Source organism: Lissotriton vulgaris, chromosome 11 (assembly GCF_964263255.1).
Source record: "Lissotriton vulgaris chromosome 11, aLisVul1.2, whole genome shotgun sequence".
NCBI classification, from domain to species: Eukaryota; Metazoa; Chordata; class Amphibia; order Caudata; family Salamandridae; genus Lissotriton; species Lissotriton vulgaris.
In genome coordinates, this window is record NC_141699.1 from 59986754 (window position 1) to 60002300 (window position 15547).

A 15547-nucleotide genomic window follows, 5' to 3' on the forward strand; every position below is an offset into this window, starting at 1 on the left:
GAGCTTCTTTGGAGGGACGGCTCTCTCCTCCAATGGCTGGCCTCCGTTTAGGAAGCCAGCCAATGGTGGAGAGACAGGGCAGGCAGGCGGGTTCTGAAGCCCTACTAAGTAACATTAAATCTCCGGACCGGAAGCTGCTTCGCAGCTTAACGGTCCCTCGACCTAAAAATACAGGATGTGACCGTCAGGGTGGCAGTCACATCCTAATTACCACGGAGGGACCGCCGCTGCCCCTGCGGATGGTCCCTCCTACTCTATGGTGGCGGACGGACTCAGGTCCGTCCGCCTTCATAATAGGCCCCTAAATGTCAATCATTCTTCTTCATGTCTCTCATCTGGACAAACGTTACGTTTTCTCACGGGGAGCAGCACACTATGCAGACTGCAATCTCAATAAGTAAGGAATGTAAGAGCTTACCACTGCCCGCCACTACCGTGGCAACGCGCACAGCAGTTTGGTCCGGCACTTCCACCACCTCCTCCCCAGAGCATTCCTCCTCCACCTCCGCGCTGGGCCCAGCACCAGATGTTCCACCTACAACGTACATTTAAGAATGTTAGATGTCATAGACATACACCACTCACTAGTATTTTGTCTAAGAATGAAGAAATGTAAATACAGAAACCAATCTAATACTTTGTGACTGTCTACTCTAAAGTAAAAATGTCCCTTTTTCCAGGGAAGGGTGTTGTCTTGCTGCACTTTTTGGCACAACTGATGAATGCTTGCTTTTTAACACGCACCATTTTTCTCATAACAGGCAGAAGCTTCACTTCTAAGAACAAATCATTAGGACAAAGGGACCAATGATTCAGCACCATAAAGAAAAATGAAAGTTCAAACCAGGTGAGTGCTCGGCTCGCCCACAATAAATGTGTGAAATAAAAAATGACTAAGCACTTTTCCATTTTTAATAAACCGTTTATGTGTTATGACAAGCTTGATTTTAATAAATATTTTTACTTTTAATAAAGCTTTAAAACTTAAATAGACTGTGGTTTTTGGTCATGAGTGAATGAGCAAAAGGTTTTCCAATTTGCAAGCATGAGTCCGTGCCTCTGACACTTCTGGACTCTGACTCCGTACTCTTGTCCTGCGTTGGATAATCATCATTGGGGATCAATCATCGATGAATTCAGGAGCTAAATGACTCTGCCACACTATCTAGTCAGTAAGGAGATTGGGGGTTCTTCAAAGTCTGATATCACTGAGGTATGTGGAAAGTCTACCTGCGCCTATTATAATTGATAAACAATGCACTATTAAGTGTCCATAGTTCTGTTTGTGCAGATTTGTCCCTGCAACAGTGGTAGAATGGATTGTCCTCCTATCCAAACCAAAAGTAAAGTAGTATCTTATTCTTTCTTGGTGGTCATTCACCTTTTTATTGTTGGTAATTGTCAAAGCATAAACATTTAGAAGACTTGAAAAGACATTATGGACAATCCCAGAGGACTGCACTCAGTGCATAGAGCTATTGCTGACTAGAATGGGAGTTTCGTTTTACACCGTTTGCCAAATGTGCAATCTTAGTTAGCTACACAGACAGACTAATACGAATAATCTAGTAATACCACAGGGAGTCATAGTCAAGGCAGGATAAGAATTTAGATACAGTCTACAAGAAGATCAAAGACGATTTAGAAAAATCGAATGAGGAACGCTAGGAAAAAATAGGTACTCTATATTGAAATTAAAACTTACCGGGGCCAGCAAAGGAGCCCTCGCCTGACCGATCCTGGCCTTGTTCAGCAGCAGCAGCAGCCTCCTCCAATGCCCTCTTGCCCCTGGGGGGAGCTGATGTACAACATGAAAGAAAGAAAGACCAGAAAACATGGATGATATTTGTCAACCAAATCAAACATTTCAAAGGAACAATAACAAAATATTTTGGCGAAATAGCAAATAGACAAGTATTCCACGGGATATATTGACCTATCTCATGTGGTCTACTACCATATTAGTATTGCTTGATTTGCGGACCGTCGACTTGGAAAGTTATGTAACTCACTAAACAAACTATTAAAAAGGTTCGCCTAGGACTGGCAGGCAGCAGTCCGCAGCACGCGAAGTGACAGACAAAGTCCATCGTGATTGCAGATCAGCGACAACACTAAAAGGTTTCCTACTACATTAACCAGTCATTAAAATACTCAAACTATCAATCCACCACCACTATTTCTTCTTATTGCCAGGTGTACAAAGGAAGGACTGGACTTGAGTCTATAGGGGCTGATTTAGAAGCCCCTTGCGGCTCTTTTGCTCCATTGTTGCGTGACTTTTGTGACGCAGCGGCAGAACAAAAGAGGCGCCATGGTGTGGCGTATATTAACAACGTGACGCATATGGGAGATGCATCACGTTGTAAAGCCCTGCGCCATCAGGGGGCGTACCGGCGCAAGGGAGGGCGTTACTGCGCAGGAACGCATCCTAAAAGTGGCTGAGGGAAATCTACAAGATTTCAATCAGTCACTTTGAGGACAATGATGTGTGACTCAGACGCAGCATTGGGGAGATAGGGCACCCCAGAGCATTGCTGGAACTGCGCCATCGTTGCGACGCAACTCCAGCAATGCGCCGCCTTTACGGCACAGATGCGTAACGCTTCGGTGACGTTTTGGGCCCATGGTGCGCCGCATTGTAAATACGGCGCACCATGGGTGGTGGTGCTGTGGCGCACAATTACTGGCGCATCCCTGCTACTTTGCAGGGATGCGCCGGTAATTAAAAATCTGACCCTTAGTGTCAAGCATTACGCAGTTCTTTAAACTACACTCATACATAATTTCACAGGCCAATGAAATGAACACAAAATCAAAAACAAATAAGCATAGTAGCAACGCTACTGAGAAGGAGAGCAGTGCACCTGAAATGCACAGAAGATTTTGAAATATAATTTACCTACAATGTAATCAGCAGCATTATTGCTCTTGGTAAAAAACAAAAATTTGCAATATAATAACACACAGAGCAGGAGAAAACAGAGTAGTAAAGAAATAGCTACTACTACTCACCAAGCCCGGGGATCTCAAGGCCGAGCAGGCAGAGCAGATCGCATTCCCGGTCCAGGAGATCCGTCCAACGGTGGGTGGCCTGGTTGTAGGTGCGCCGGATCCGAGAGTGGTGGTACATGGCCCGGCACACCTTCTCCCACCGCTTCCGGCGCTCCTGGATCCCGTACCCGCTATCAATCCTGCCGCCTGCCATGATGGTCCAGGGGAGGCGGTGCTGAACATAAAAAACTAGGGCGGCCACCTCCTCTGCGCTGCAGATCTCCCGCGCGGTGAACTACTCCCCCCTCAAACGCCCGCACGGGAGCCGGGCACGGGGTGCGGGACCCTTCCCCTTCTCAGGATGCTTCCCGGCTCCCTTTACCATGGTCTGGGCAGAAAGGAAGCTAAATAATAAAGAAGAAATAGAATAGGGAAGAAGAAAAGAAAAGAGTTTAAAAAAGTAGTTTAAAATGAACCAAAAGTAGCATTAAACACAAAAATATAGAGCGAGAAAAATAGAGGGATAGATAATAAGTAAAATAGATTAAAAAAAACTTCAAACAAGCAAAGGATGGCAGAGATTCAGAGAGGATACAGAAAGCATGCCCAGAACCATAGCAATAAATGAGAAACAAGATGGCCGCGCCCGTTCACGACCGCGTGGGTAAGTTCGCGCAAGATTTTCCTCGCGATCACACGCGAAATTGTACTAGCGAGCCGCACACTTTGCGAGATTACACATCGCGCCCGGAAACAGAAATATGTCATGCAAACAAGATGGCCGCGCCCGTGAACGACCGTGAGGATAACTTCGCGCCATTGCGCTACAAGCGGCTCGCTAAAACGCACAAAACCTTGCGCACTAACACGCCGCAAAAAAAAATTCGCATATTTGCACTAATTCGCGGCTTCTGAATTCGATCTCGTGTGAATTGGCGCTCCGCGAATCCCGCAAAATTGCATAAAAACGAGTTTTGCAAAACTGAAAGCACTCAGCAGGTGCAAAAGTTCAAACTCATCATTAGTAACCATTCCCTGTAGTGCTTCCTGAGGGGCCCCTCCAGAGTTCAGTTGCCTACTTGCAACTATTCTATGACCCTGCTCTGACCCTCACAGCAGGCTCATAGAATAGCTACAAGTAGGCCACAAAGGTCTTGGGAAAAAAATTGCACTGCAACAGAAAGCAAATTACAGATAAGGAAGCAGGTGCTAGACTGGAAGTTTAAATTCAGTGACACATTAATCAACCCCAAATTAATTTGTGTCAGTTGAAGCAGGGCAGGTGTGCTTGCTTTCAATGCTTTCCCCCCCCATAATCTACAGTGATGAACTAGAGGGTGGCAGTGAATCTAGTGATGTACCAGAGGGTGGCAGTGGTGAAACAGATGGTGCTGTGAACCTGTGATGATGAACCAGGCGTAGAAATAACATAGTCACGACCGTTGCGAGCCGACAAGTAAGTTCGCAATTGCAAACTGGTACAAAACCCTTGCAAACTGGCAGAACCCCTTACGAACACAAAAAAAATCCGCAAATTCGGGAGAGTTTGCAGATTTTGCGGATTGCGAATTCGCGAATACGCAAATTAGCGAACGCCAGATTCGCAAAATTCGCCCATGCTTAATCAACAACTGGATCTCACTTAACCCCTTCCATGCTCCTGTCGGCCGTCGTGAGCACTACCTGGCTGGTGCTGCGAACGGCCAACGGCCACTGCACAGCATGCCCGCACTGCGCCGAAATAACGGCCGCGGTAAACAGGTTAAGCTAACCCAACCTTTGTAATCAATAAACTTGTGACAAAGTTATACACAAAGAATGTCACTGTCATTTATTATGGTGCATGCATTGTATTTGTGTAATTGTCCAGGATACTCACATCCTCAAAGGTCTGGAGTAGCAATGGTATGTTACTGCTGTCTAAATTGCTATGGAGATCTCAGGGGGATAGATGGCCAGCACCAGGCAACCATCACCGTTGTTACATCATCAAGGCATCATTGGAAATGGCATCTTCCCGAGAGGTGACAGGATTTCCTTGTTCATGCACAAATTACACAACTCCATGTGGGTATGGCCTTATAGTCAAAGATTGTAACTGTGTTTTTGTATCTTTCAGTTATTGCCGCTCGGATGACCTGAGCAGTGATCCCCAACCCTCCAAAATAACTCAACCTAATATTTTGTTTTGTTAGTGGGTTCTACCTGGCATGCAAGGTGGTCCATCACCTTCCATGTCAGTCAGAGCCTGGCATCACTTGAGTTCATGTGAATTTTACACCACAATAAATAGGATAAAGTGTGCAAAGCCTAAACCAAGATCATATAAAGTAAACATTTATAAGCTAACTACCACAAAAGGCTATAGAGCCCTTAAGGAACCAAAGGTTTTCTATGAGGAAAATTGGGAATAATCAACATAAGTATATAAATGGTGTGATTTGTTTTATTAGCAGTACTGCAGCAAAATGTAGGCCGTCTTGTAAGTGCACTGTAGAATAATCAACGGCGTTTGTTGGATGTAGTTGCTCTCAAACATGCATATTGGGCAGATGTTTCTATGGTCTACACAACAGATGCAGGTGAGCATGCTAACTCACAGAACCAAATACATACAAACAACAGACAAGAACACACCCATTAACCCCTTGGCCGTGGCGCAAATTTCACCGCAGTAAGTGGGGGTGGGGCGTAAGCGTGGCGCTTCCATACTCATGATAGACCCATGCCATCTTGAGTCAAGGGCTGCCTGTGCTCAAGACGGCGTGGTTCTGTCACAGCCCCGCTCGCTTATTAATTCGCCCGCACAGGCGGGGAATTAACACAATTAACGGGGAATTAATGCTGCGTGGGCGAAGCGGCAGCAGCATGACGGAACCACGCCATCATGAGCACACACCACTGATGGCTCATGATGGTGTGGAGCCGTCATGCGCATGCAAGGGGTTAAATTGGATCAAGGGAGGTGCACAGGGAAAACGTAATGAAAATGACTGCAGGACGTTAGCTGCATAAAAATAATAGTCGAGTATCATTTCATTGCATTCTCATAACCTCTACTATTTACAGTGCTCATAGAAGCCAAAACAGCAGACCAATGAGTTATCTAAAATAACTTATTGTATGCAGAGCCTTATTTAGAGTTTGGTGGTTGGAATACTCTGTCAAAACATGGCGGATATCTCATCTTCCATATTACACATGCAGCAAGCTATAATGCACTTATATCATGAGGTTCCGGACATCCAGTACATTTGTGATGAAGTATCTTGTACATCAAACTTTAAATTAGACTCTTAGGTATTATTATTCTTAATTCATCTAATAGTTGACAGAACAGTACTGGATGTGAGGTACGGCTAAAGGTTTTCTACACCTCTTGAGGATTCACTATGAGATTCCCGGCAGACATGAGACCATTTACAGAGTGAGTATGTCTGCCATGAATGCAGAGATCACCGGAGGGTTCGCTGCTGTTCTAAACTATGATTCAAGTCATTCCCATCATGGAAATGTTTGGATATGTTGTTTACTCCAGCTTGGGCTGGAATAACTCTCTATCCAGGATGGGAAGGAGAGCGCACCATTCCCACGATTGGAGGTTGTGTACGGGAAGTGTTTTCTCGATGGGACAAAAATATTTTCCCTGCTGAGAAAATAAAATGGAAATGCACATCCAGAAAACTTGATCCCATTCCCCTGTACATAGTTCACGGCCACTGAATACTCTGTAAAGACTGAATGAATATAAAATGTTTGGAATTACATGATCCCTAAAGGAATCTGCTTGGGAACCCCAGCAAGGCGCAGCTGCCTCTACTAATTCCAATAGACACTGGTGAATTCCAAAAAAGTAATGACACCCACAGATGAAGATGTTCTTCCTTTTTAAGGCATGGTGTATATTTCCATACACATTCTTTAGGAAGTCACGGGCAAATGCTCATTCGTTTAGTTTTTTCTGCAAGGGGAAAATATTATTCCCTGTGAAGAAATCCCTACCCCAACACCCCAACAAACCTGGGGGTGATGCGCATTACATCCCACCTGGGAAATGGTATTTATGCCAGAACTTGGCTCAAGTAAATATAGGAGGTGTGGAAAGGGAAATTGCCTCATACTGATGTAATGTGTGGTGTCCATCATGTCTTGCTAGGTCACTGCTTGCACTCTCATCCTGTGGCTGAAATTCAATTTCGAACAGCCAACCACTGGCCTCCTTCATCCATGAGGCAGCCTGCGCCATTGTGCATTCTGTCAGCAAGAACATGTGCTGTCAATTTCAATTCCTAATATTGGTGGTGGCTGCTGTGATGCGTTTGTGACTTTAAAGACCTTTTGTCTGCTCGCAGTTGTTCAAGGGTGACACTGATAGCAGAGGGGGCGATACACGAGATTTATCACTTCTGCTTCACAATCTCTTCTTTAAAACCTTGTTTCTGACTCCACCCTTGCAGCTGCAGGCGGATTTGCATAGAGGGGACCGCCCACCTCCGCTGCAGGGGGTTTAAGGATGCACTGGAGGGTCCCCCAGAGATCTGTAGATCTGAGCTCTGCTGACGCGGCATCATGTGCTGGGCTCCCCTCCTCCTCGCGCTCAGCGCCCTCTGTGCCGGTAAGCACAATTACAACACACATTTCCCTCTACATTAGATTCTTTTGTGAGGCGCTGGCGCGATGCCTTGTGCGTGCATTTCTTTGCTCAAGTCTCTGGTCAGTTTAACTCGTGTTCTTGCTTGTCCTCGTTCTGATTCAGGTGCCAGCTCGCAGCCGACGTTGACTCAGCCATCCTCTCAGAGTGTGCCCCCTGGAGGGACCGCCCAACTCCCCTGCACCATCAGCAGCGACAGGAGCACTATACAGTGGCACCAGCAGAGAGTGGGGGGCGCTCCCCGCTTTATATTATATGGCACCACTGGCAGGGGCCCTGGGGTCCCTGATCGCTTCACCGGCTCCACCTCAGGCATCATTGAGCACTTAACCATCACCAGCGTCAGAGGGGAGGACGACGGGGTCTATTACTGCTCGATGTGGTACAGCAACACCTGCACGGCGACCCGCTGCTATGGGGAGCCGAGACAAAAACCTCCAGCCAATGAGGAGCTGAGACAAAAACCTCCAGCCTATGAGGAGCTGAGACAAAACCGTCCAGCCAATGGTGAGCTTAGACAAACATCTAGGGTGACCAACCGTCCGTAAATTTCACGGACAGTCCGTAATTTTGGCTGTCTGTCCATTGTCCGTGAAGGATTCTTTAACGGACAAATTTGTCCGTAATTTTAATTAGGCACAGCTTGCCCCCACCTCCCTTCTGGACTCCGATGCTGTATGAAACTCAGACCCCCAGCAGCACTGTAGAGGCACAGCGGGATGGCAACCCTCACACCTCCAGCCCTTGATGAGCTGTTAAGAGGGGCTTGAAGGTGACAGAGGGAGGGGCTGCAGGTTCAGGAGCAGGGGGCATCCATTCACATGCAAACAGCCCTGAATGCGTCTTGTATCTGCTATTTAGAGGGGGGCTCACACATTCCATTTCTACCCAGGGCCCCAAACATCCTAGACTACACCCCTGATTACACAGAGGCAGTTAATTACTGTCACTAATTTGTAAGCAAACCTCGGTTCTTCAAACATGCATAATGTAATACAATAAAGAAATGGCACAATCGCACCCACACTGATTAACAAAGTATGGAGGACAATCAGTTCAATCAGTTCTCTTATAGAATCTCCTGTAAGTACTGAATATCACAGTGGGGGATGGCATTTTGGACAGAGAGCCTGTCTTCTCGTTGTCTTGTGCAGGAGGGGGCGAGAAGCCCAAGATGATACTAGAATACTGCATGCCCACCCCTCTGCCCACCCTAGTGGATCACGTTCCCTCTCCTGTGATGACTCCAGCTCCTGTCCCCCCATGTGGTGGCTCCAGTCCACCCCCCGCCTGTGATGGCTCCTGTCCCCCATGTTGTGGCTCCAGTCCACCCCTGCCTGTGATGGCTCTTGTCCCCCACTGTGGTGGATCCTGTCTCCGCCCTGGGTGGCTTCTGTCCCAGTCCTGGAACGGCCCCTGCAGCGAGGGTGAAGTTCTTGATGGGCCTCTTCTCAAAAGGGCTCAGCTCAAAATTAATATGGAAAGGTGGGCGAGTAAGTAAGTGAAGGGATGTGTGAATGGCTGGATGAATTGGTGAAAGGGTGAATGGATGAATGAAAGATTGAATAAATGGATAATGAGAGAGGATAGATGGATTGATGAGTGAGGGGAAGGATGGAGAGAAAATGTAAATAGCTGAATGTATAGGTCTAAGGGTAGCTGGATGATTGATGAGGGGAAAGATGGATGAGGGGAAGGATGATGGATGGAGGGAAAGGATGGATGGATGAGGGGAAGGATAAATGGATGAGGGGAAGGATGGATGGAGGGGAAGGATGGATGGATGAGGGGCAGGATAAATGGATGGGACGGATGGGTGAGGGGAAGGATGATGGATGAGGAGAAGGATGGATGGATGGAGGGGAAGGATGGATGGATGAAGGGCAGGATAAATGGATGGGATGGATGGATGGGTGAGGGGAAGGATGGATGAAAGGAAGGATGGATGAGGGGAAGGATGGATGGATGACGGGAAAGGATGGATGATGAGGGGAAGGATGGATGATGAGGGGAAGGATGGATGGATGGATAGATGATGAGGGGGTGGGTGAAAGGATGGATGATGAGGGGAAGGGTGGATGGATGATGAGGGGGTGGGGGAAAAGGATGGATGGATGGATGATGAGGGAATGGATGGATGATGATGGGGTGGTTGAAAGGATGGATGGATGATGAGGGGAAGGATGGATGGATGATGAGGGGAAGGATGGATGGATGGATGATGAGGGAAAAGCATGGATGGATGATGAGGGGAAGGGTGGATGGATGATGAGGGGAAGGACAGATGGATGATGAGGGAAAAGGATGGATGGATGATGAGGGAAAAGGATGGATGGATGATGAGGGAAAAGGATGGATGGACGATGAGGGGAAGGATGGATGGATGATGAGGGGATGGATGGATGATGAGGGGAAGGACAGATGGATGGATGGGTGGATGATGGGTGGGTAAAAGGATGGATGGATGGAGAGTGGGTGAAAGGATGGATGGATGGATAAGTGGGTGGGTGAAAGGATGGATGGATGATGAGTGGGTGGGTGAAAGGATGGATGGATGAGTGGGTGGGTGGATGGTGGGTGGGTGAAAGGATGGATCAGTGGATTGGATGGTGGGTGGGTGAAAGGATGGATGAGTGGGTGGGTGGATGGTGGGGGTAGGTGGATGAGTGAAATGATGGATGGATTGATGGATTCATAAGTGCAAGGGTGAATGAATGGACATATGAGTGAAAGGGTGGGTGTAAGGATGTGGGTGTAAGGATGGAAGAGCGAGTGAAAGGGAGGGTAGATGGTCAAAAGGATGAATAGATGTGTGAAGGAGTGAAATGATAGATGGATGAGTGATAGGGTCAATGGATGGATTCGTGAGTGGATTAGTAGATGGATGGATGGGTGGGTGGATGGATGGATGGAAGGAAAGCTAAGTGAAAGGGTCGATGGAGAGAGAAAGGGAGGATGGATGATGACTAAAAGAGTGGATGGGTGGAAGGATTAGTAAGTGAAAGGATGGCTGGATTGGTGAAAGGGTAAATGGCTGCATGTATGAGTGAATGGATGGATGGGATGAAGAGTGGATGGATAAGTGTACAGATGGATAGGGTGAAAGGGTGGATGGATGGATGGATAATGGAGGATGAGTGAAAGGATGGATGAGGGGATGGATGAAGGGATGGATGAGTGAAATGATAGATGGAAGGATACATGATGGATAGGTTTGCAAATGGTTGAATATGTTTGGAAATGGCTGGGCTTACTTATATACTATTGCGCGGCCTCTGATGTGTCTGTAAAACGTACCTATTGTCCTGAAGTTTTGTCCTGAATTTTGACCTCCTGTCCTGAATTTGTGTCCTAAATTTTGACCCTTTGTCCTGAAGTTTTTACACTCACCGTCCTGAATTTGCACCAATGCCAGTTGGTCACCCTAACAAACACCTCCCGCCTTCTTCCGTCAGCATGTGGGGTGTGGGCGGCTGTAGGGCGCCTGCCGGCTTCGTTAATTCCGTGGACACCCCCAGGCTCATCATTCACCTTTCTCTTCAGGAAACGAGTGTGCAAGTTGTACCCAGCGATTACTTTTTTTTTTATTGTACCAATGAAATGTTTGAATGCACTGCGGCATGGCTATAGTCATACTGCTGATTTAATACAATAAACCACAAATGAAAAAAGAAAGACCTCACCTCTCGTTAAATAGCCCGGATGCTCAACTTACTTATCCGTGAAACAGGCGGCCCCAGAGCACCTTTACTACGTAGAGTTAATGACAAGCTCCGGTTACAGGTGAGTTCTTGTTCAACTCCACTGCTAGTTATCGCTTCCATATAATGAGAAATGAATGCAAATATATGCAAATAATGTAACGGAATTAAAGTATGACTGCTGGATAAGAGGTCGTGAGGAGATGGCCTATGTAATTAACCGCTACAATTATGCGTCGGTGAAGCAACAAAGGGACATATTATCTAGATGTGCGTTATATAACACACATCGCACATTTCCATATTGCCGGCTATCGCCGGATTTTTTCGCCGTGTTAGCGCGTAATTATCAATGCGCAACACATAGGTGAAATTAAGGGGCATATTAGCAAGCTGAAGTATCGCCGCTTTTTCGGAGAATTGTGCCGAGAAAGCGGTGATACTTCCAGCGCCCTATTAACAAGGGCATGCTAACGCCTGCCTCAAGCCCGCTGAATCCACCCCCCCAATATGGAACATTAGCGCATGAAAACAAACGTTGTTTTCACACGCTAATGTGTGCCTTGATAATATGGGGTGGTAGATTCAGCGTTATAATCCACACCACCATGTTATCAATGCCTTAACACCTGGTCAGAGCAGGCGTTGGGAGACCACCGATAAACGAGTTTATCGCAGGTCTTCTCCTCCCAACGCCTGCCTTGGTAATAGTGTGTTCCCACCTCCAACCACATTTTACATGTGGTTGGACCTGGGAACGCCCACTTTGCATGTCATTAGCGATGTTTCTCGCTGACCTGCAAAGTGGGCTTGAGGCAGGCATTAGCATGCCCTTGTTAATAGGGTGCTGGAAGTATCGCCGCTTTCTCGGCACAATTCGCCGAAAAAGCGGCGATACTTCAGGTTGCTAATATGCCCAAAGTGCGCACCTAGCTTGACTAAATTATAATCAAAGATGAGCAGAATATTGTGCTATTACAGGTAAAACATGCACACAGTCTGTGACATTACTATCTACATATTCTGACCATTTCACACCCGGACACCCAAGGGTTCCTGGAGCTGTTTATAATACATAGGTTTCTCAAGAAAGAAAAATACACGCATCGGAAGATCCTATTGAAAAAGTTATTCACAATTAATAATCTGAATTTACAAGCAATCTGCAGAATGTTACTAAGATTGTTCTTTCTAACGCACAGATCAAGATTTAATACAGTTGTGTGCGGGCACTGGTGTACAACAAAGTGATGCTGAACGACACGGACAGTAAACGACCTAGAGCGGATGCACTGAAGTTTGTAACAAAACCACCAGGTGGCAGGATGGCTACAGGAATGATGGCTGATAACAGTTGTGCAACAACCTTGCATTCGAAACTACACATACTGCAAAGTCGAAGACAAAATACAGAACCCCCAGGATATAGCGGCATGGATTAGCAAATTTAGCGGCACAAAAATGGAAATTTAGCGGCACAAATATGGAAATTTAGCGGCAATTTAGCGTTATTTTATTTGGCTGTTTTTCCTACAACAAACACAGATATCTTAGTTTTTTGTGTTTGTGGTCTGTGTGTGTTGGTTCCTGGTGTGTCTGTGGTCTGTGTGTGTTGGTCCCTGGTGTGTATGTGGTCTGTGTGTGTTGGTCCCGGGTGTGTTCGTGGTCTCTGTGTGTTTGTGTAACCGAAGTAGCTATAAGTGTTATCATCTATCACCCTGTTACTGGTCTTAATTTCTCAGGTAATGTTCTTCGCTCTATTGTAAAGCGCTCAAGCACCTCTGGGTAATTATGTCTGGGCTGTATAAAAATGCATAAATAAATAGGATGCACCCTGAAAGTTCTCTTTGTAAGTGAGCAGCCCTAGACAAAAAATTTTTTCAAAACAAATGGCTAATCCTGTGCACCAGATGCCTATACATTCAAAACCTACTGACTTGATAAGACTGCAGGGGCAGCACCTTTTTTACTTTCTTTCCCCAGCAGATAACATTACATGAAAGTCCACAACAGACGCAACAAACTGTCACTTGCCAGCCATTCACCGTCCAAGGCGCAAGCAGAGTTGTGGGAGAGCAAAGGTTTGAACGTGACCGCAAGAACATATTCCCCCCCCCTCCACCCACGGTACCCCAAGGGGCCCAACTGTGTGCTAGCATCCTACAAATACACAGATGGTGCTAGCCTGACCCCAGGCTGCAGAAGGTTTGTTCTGGCGATGTCAGTGTCTCAGCGTGGTTTGTACACGTAGGCTGAAATGAGAGAAAATGCTTTGCCTACGCGCAGAGTACTCGCAGCTGTTTGAGCCCAGTGCCCGGCGAACGGAGGGACAATCTAAAAAGCGGGCGTGGGGGGGTGGGGATGCAAGGGGGGGAGGGAAGGGGGAACATTGGCTCTAACAAAATACCCAAACCACGTGCGGATTTACTAGCTAATGAGCACGACGATTTTTGTTCAGCGCGCTAGAATTGGCTGAGGATACTCCAATTCTAGGCTGGTTTACACATTGACATTGAGAGTTCTTCCAACTGCCTGTCTACACCCCTCCGCAGACCCGCCCCACCCCCTTGAAAGGGGGCTGGATGTGTAGGTTTCGCCGGCACTTTTGTAAAAATCCCACAATTTTTACAAAAGTGCCGATTTCGCGGGCACTTTTGTAAAAATCGCGGCATTTTTACAAAAGTGCCGATTTCGCGGCAAATCGCGAAATCGCGATATCCTGGAGGGTCTGAAAATATGTATCAACATGATTGAGCAGCACCACAACCCTTCCTGCAGCCATTCGACAAGGGGATTCAAGCCATCAGTGAGGAAGTACAACAATTATCTAGGGACCACTAGTTTGGAGGGGGAAGGGCTGAAAATGATTGAGGTCACAAGGAGTTCGGCTGATGATAAAAGGTGACGTCATAAGTACAGGCAGAGTCTGTGGAGGGTAGCCTGTAGCCTGCCGGTGCATATACATTATCATTATTTTCAAAGATGTGCTTTCAGGTATCTTAGGGGATGAATCATATAGTACCAAAACCCATTGGTATCCAACAAGGCTCATGGGGAAAGTACTGGTAAATTAGCCCAGGTGGTTAACACACTGGTGGAGGAGAGCTGTCTGTCTTCTCTGGATACATGCTTTGGCCATTATAAAGTAGCTTCCAATGTCACTGGGCCCGCTGCAGGGCATGCTGTGTAATCTGCAGATTCCAGATTTGCATCCTATTCAGCAATCCTCCTTTGGGTAATCAGTTTGCTCCTTGTATACTCTGCTGGTCTAAAAGTTCAGTCATGCTAAAATAGCTCAGCGCATTAACCTTCATGACATAAGTTTGGGGCCTTGCACACATTCTAAAGTTGATAAAATGTGTTCTGTTGGATGGTATTTGACTCTCATTAAGGGCTTGATTACGAATCTGGCATTCCGTGGACCGCCAGGGTTGTGGTGGCGGTCTTGCGACTGCCACATTACGACCCTTGTGGTCGTGCCCGCATGGGACTGCCGCCTCCGCCAGGCTGGCGGCTGCGTGGCGCTCAAGAAGCATCTATAGCTCGGCAGGATTGCCGCAGTCCTGCCAAGCATATTATGACTATCACCTCCACCTCTGATTTCTTGGAGGTCTTTCCTCCATGAAAACAATGGTGGAGATTAAAGAAAGGGGGGGCCCTAAAGCGCCCCCTTGTGCCTCACACCTTGTGAATGCACACAGGGAGGCAAAACATGCACCACCCCTGTGTACATGCACAGAAGTTCCAGCACAGCATGGACTTTCGAGTCCATGCCGTGCTGCAACTTCCTTTGACGTTCCCATTGCGGTGCCTGTTTTATAGGCACTGAACTGGGAATAACAAAGGAATCGCCCGACAATGACGAAAAAAGTAATTATTTGGCGGGGGTTCTCATGCCAATTTGACAGTGCTGCGGCAGGGCGTTCCCGCTAATCTAGCCCTAAGTGTAAACAGAAGTTCAGTTTCATTTGTCTCCTACATGCATGGTTCTAAATAATTGTCATCATGAGTTGGGTGGATTTCAGTGCAGAGAAGCCTGGTGGCCGGAATCTACAATGCAGGCTGGAATCGCTGCAGCATCATCCATTTATTACGAGTTAATCCACATGGAATGGAAGGAACTGTGGGGAGTTTGCAAATAGCATACTGGAGTCAGTGCTTAATTTGAGTCGCTGGTTGCACGTGGGGATTGCAACTATTT

At 46.9% G+C, this 15547-nt stretch overlaps 1 gene segment (V, D, J or C); it reads left to right on the forward strand.

The window, feature by feature from the left end:
- Positions 1-7527: 7527 nt before the first annotated feature.
- On the forward strand, positions 7528-13181 carry LOC147678961 (immunoglobulin lambda variable 4-60-like). The segment is given in 3 exon segments: positions 7528-7609; positions 7751-8152; positions 12549-13181. Coding segments are annotated over 3 exon segments (519 nt in total).
- Positions 13182-15547: the final 2366 nt, after the last annotated feature.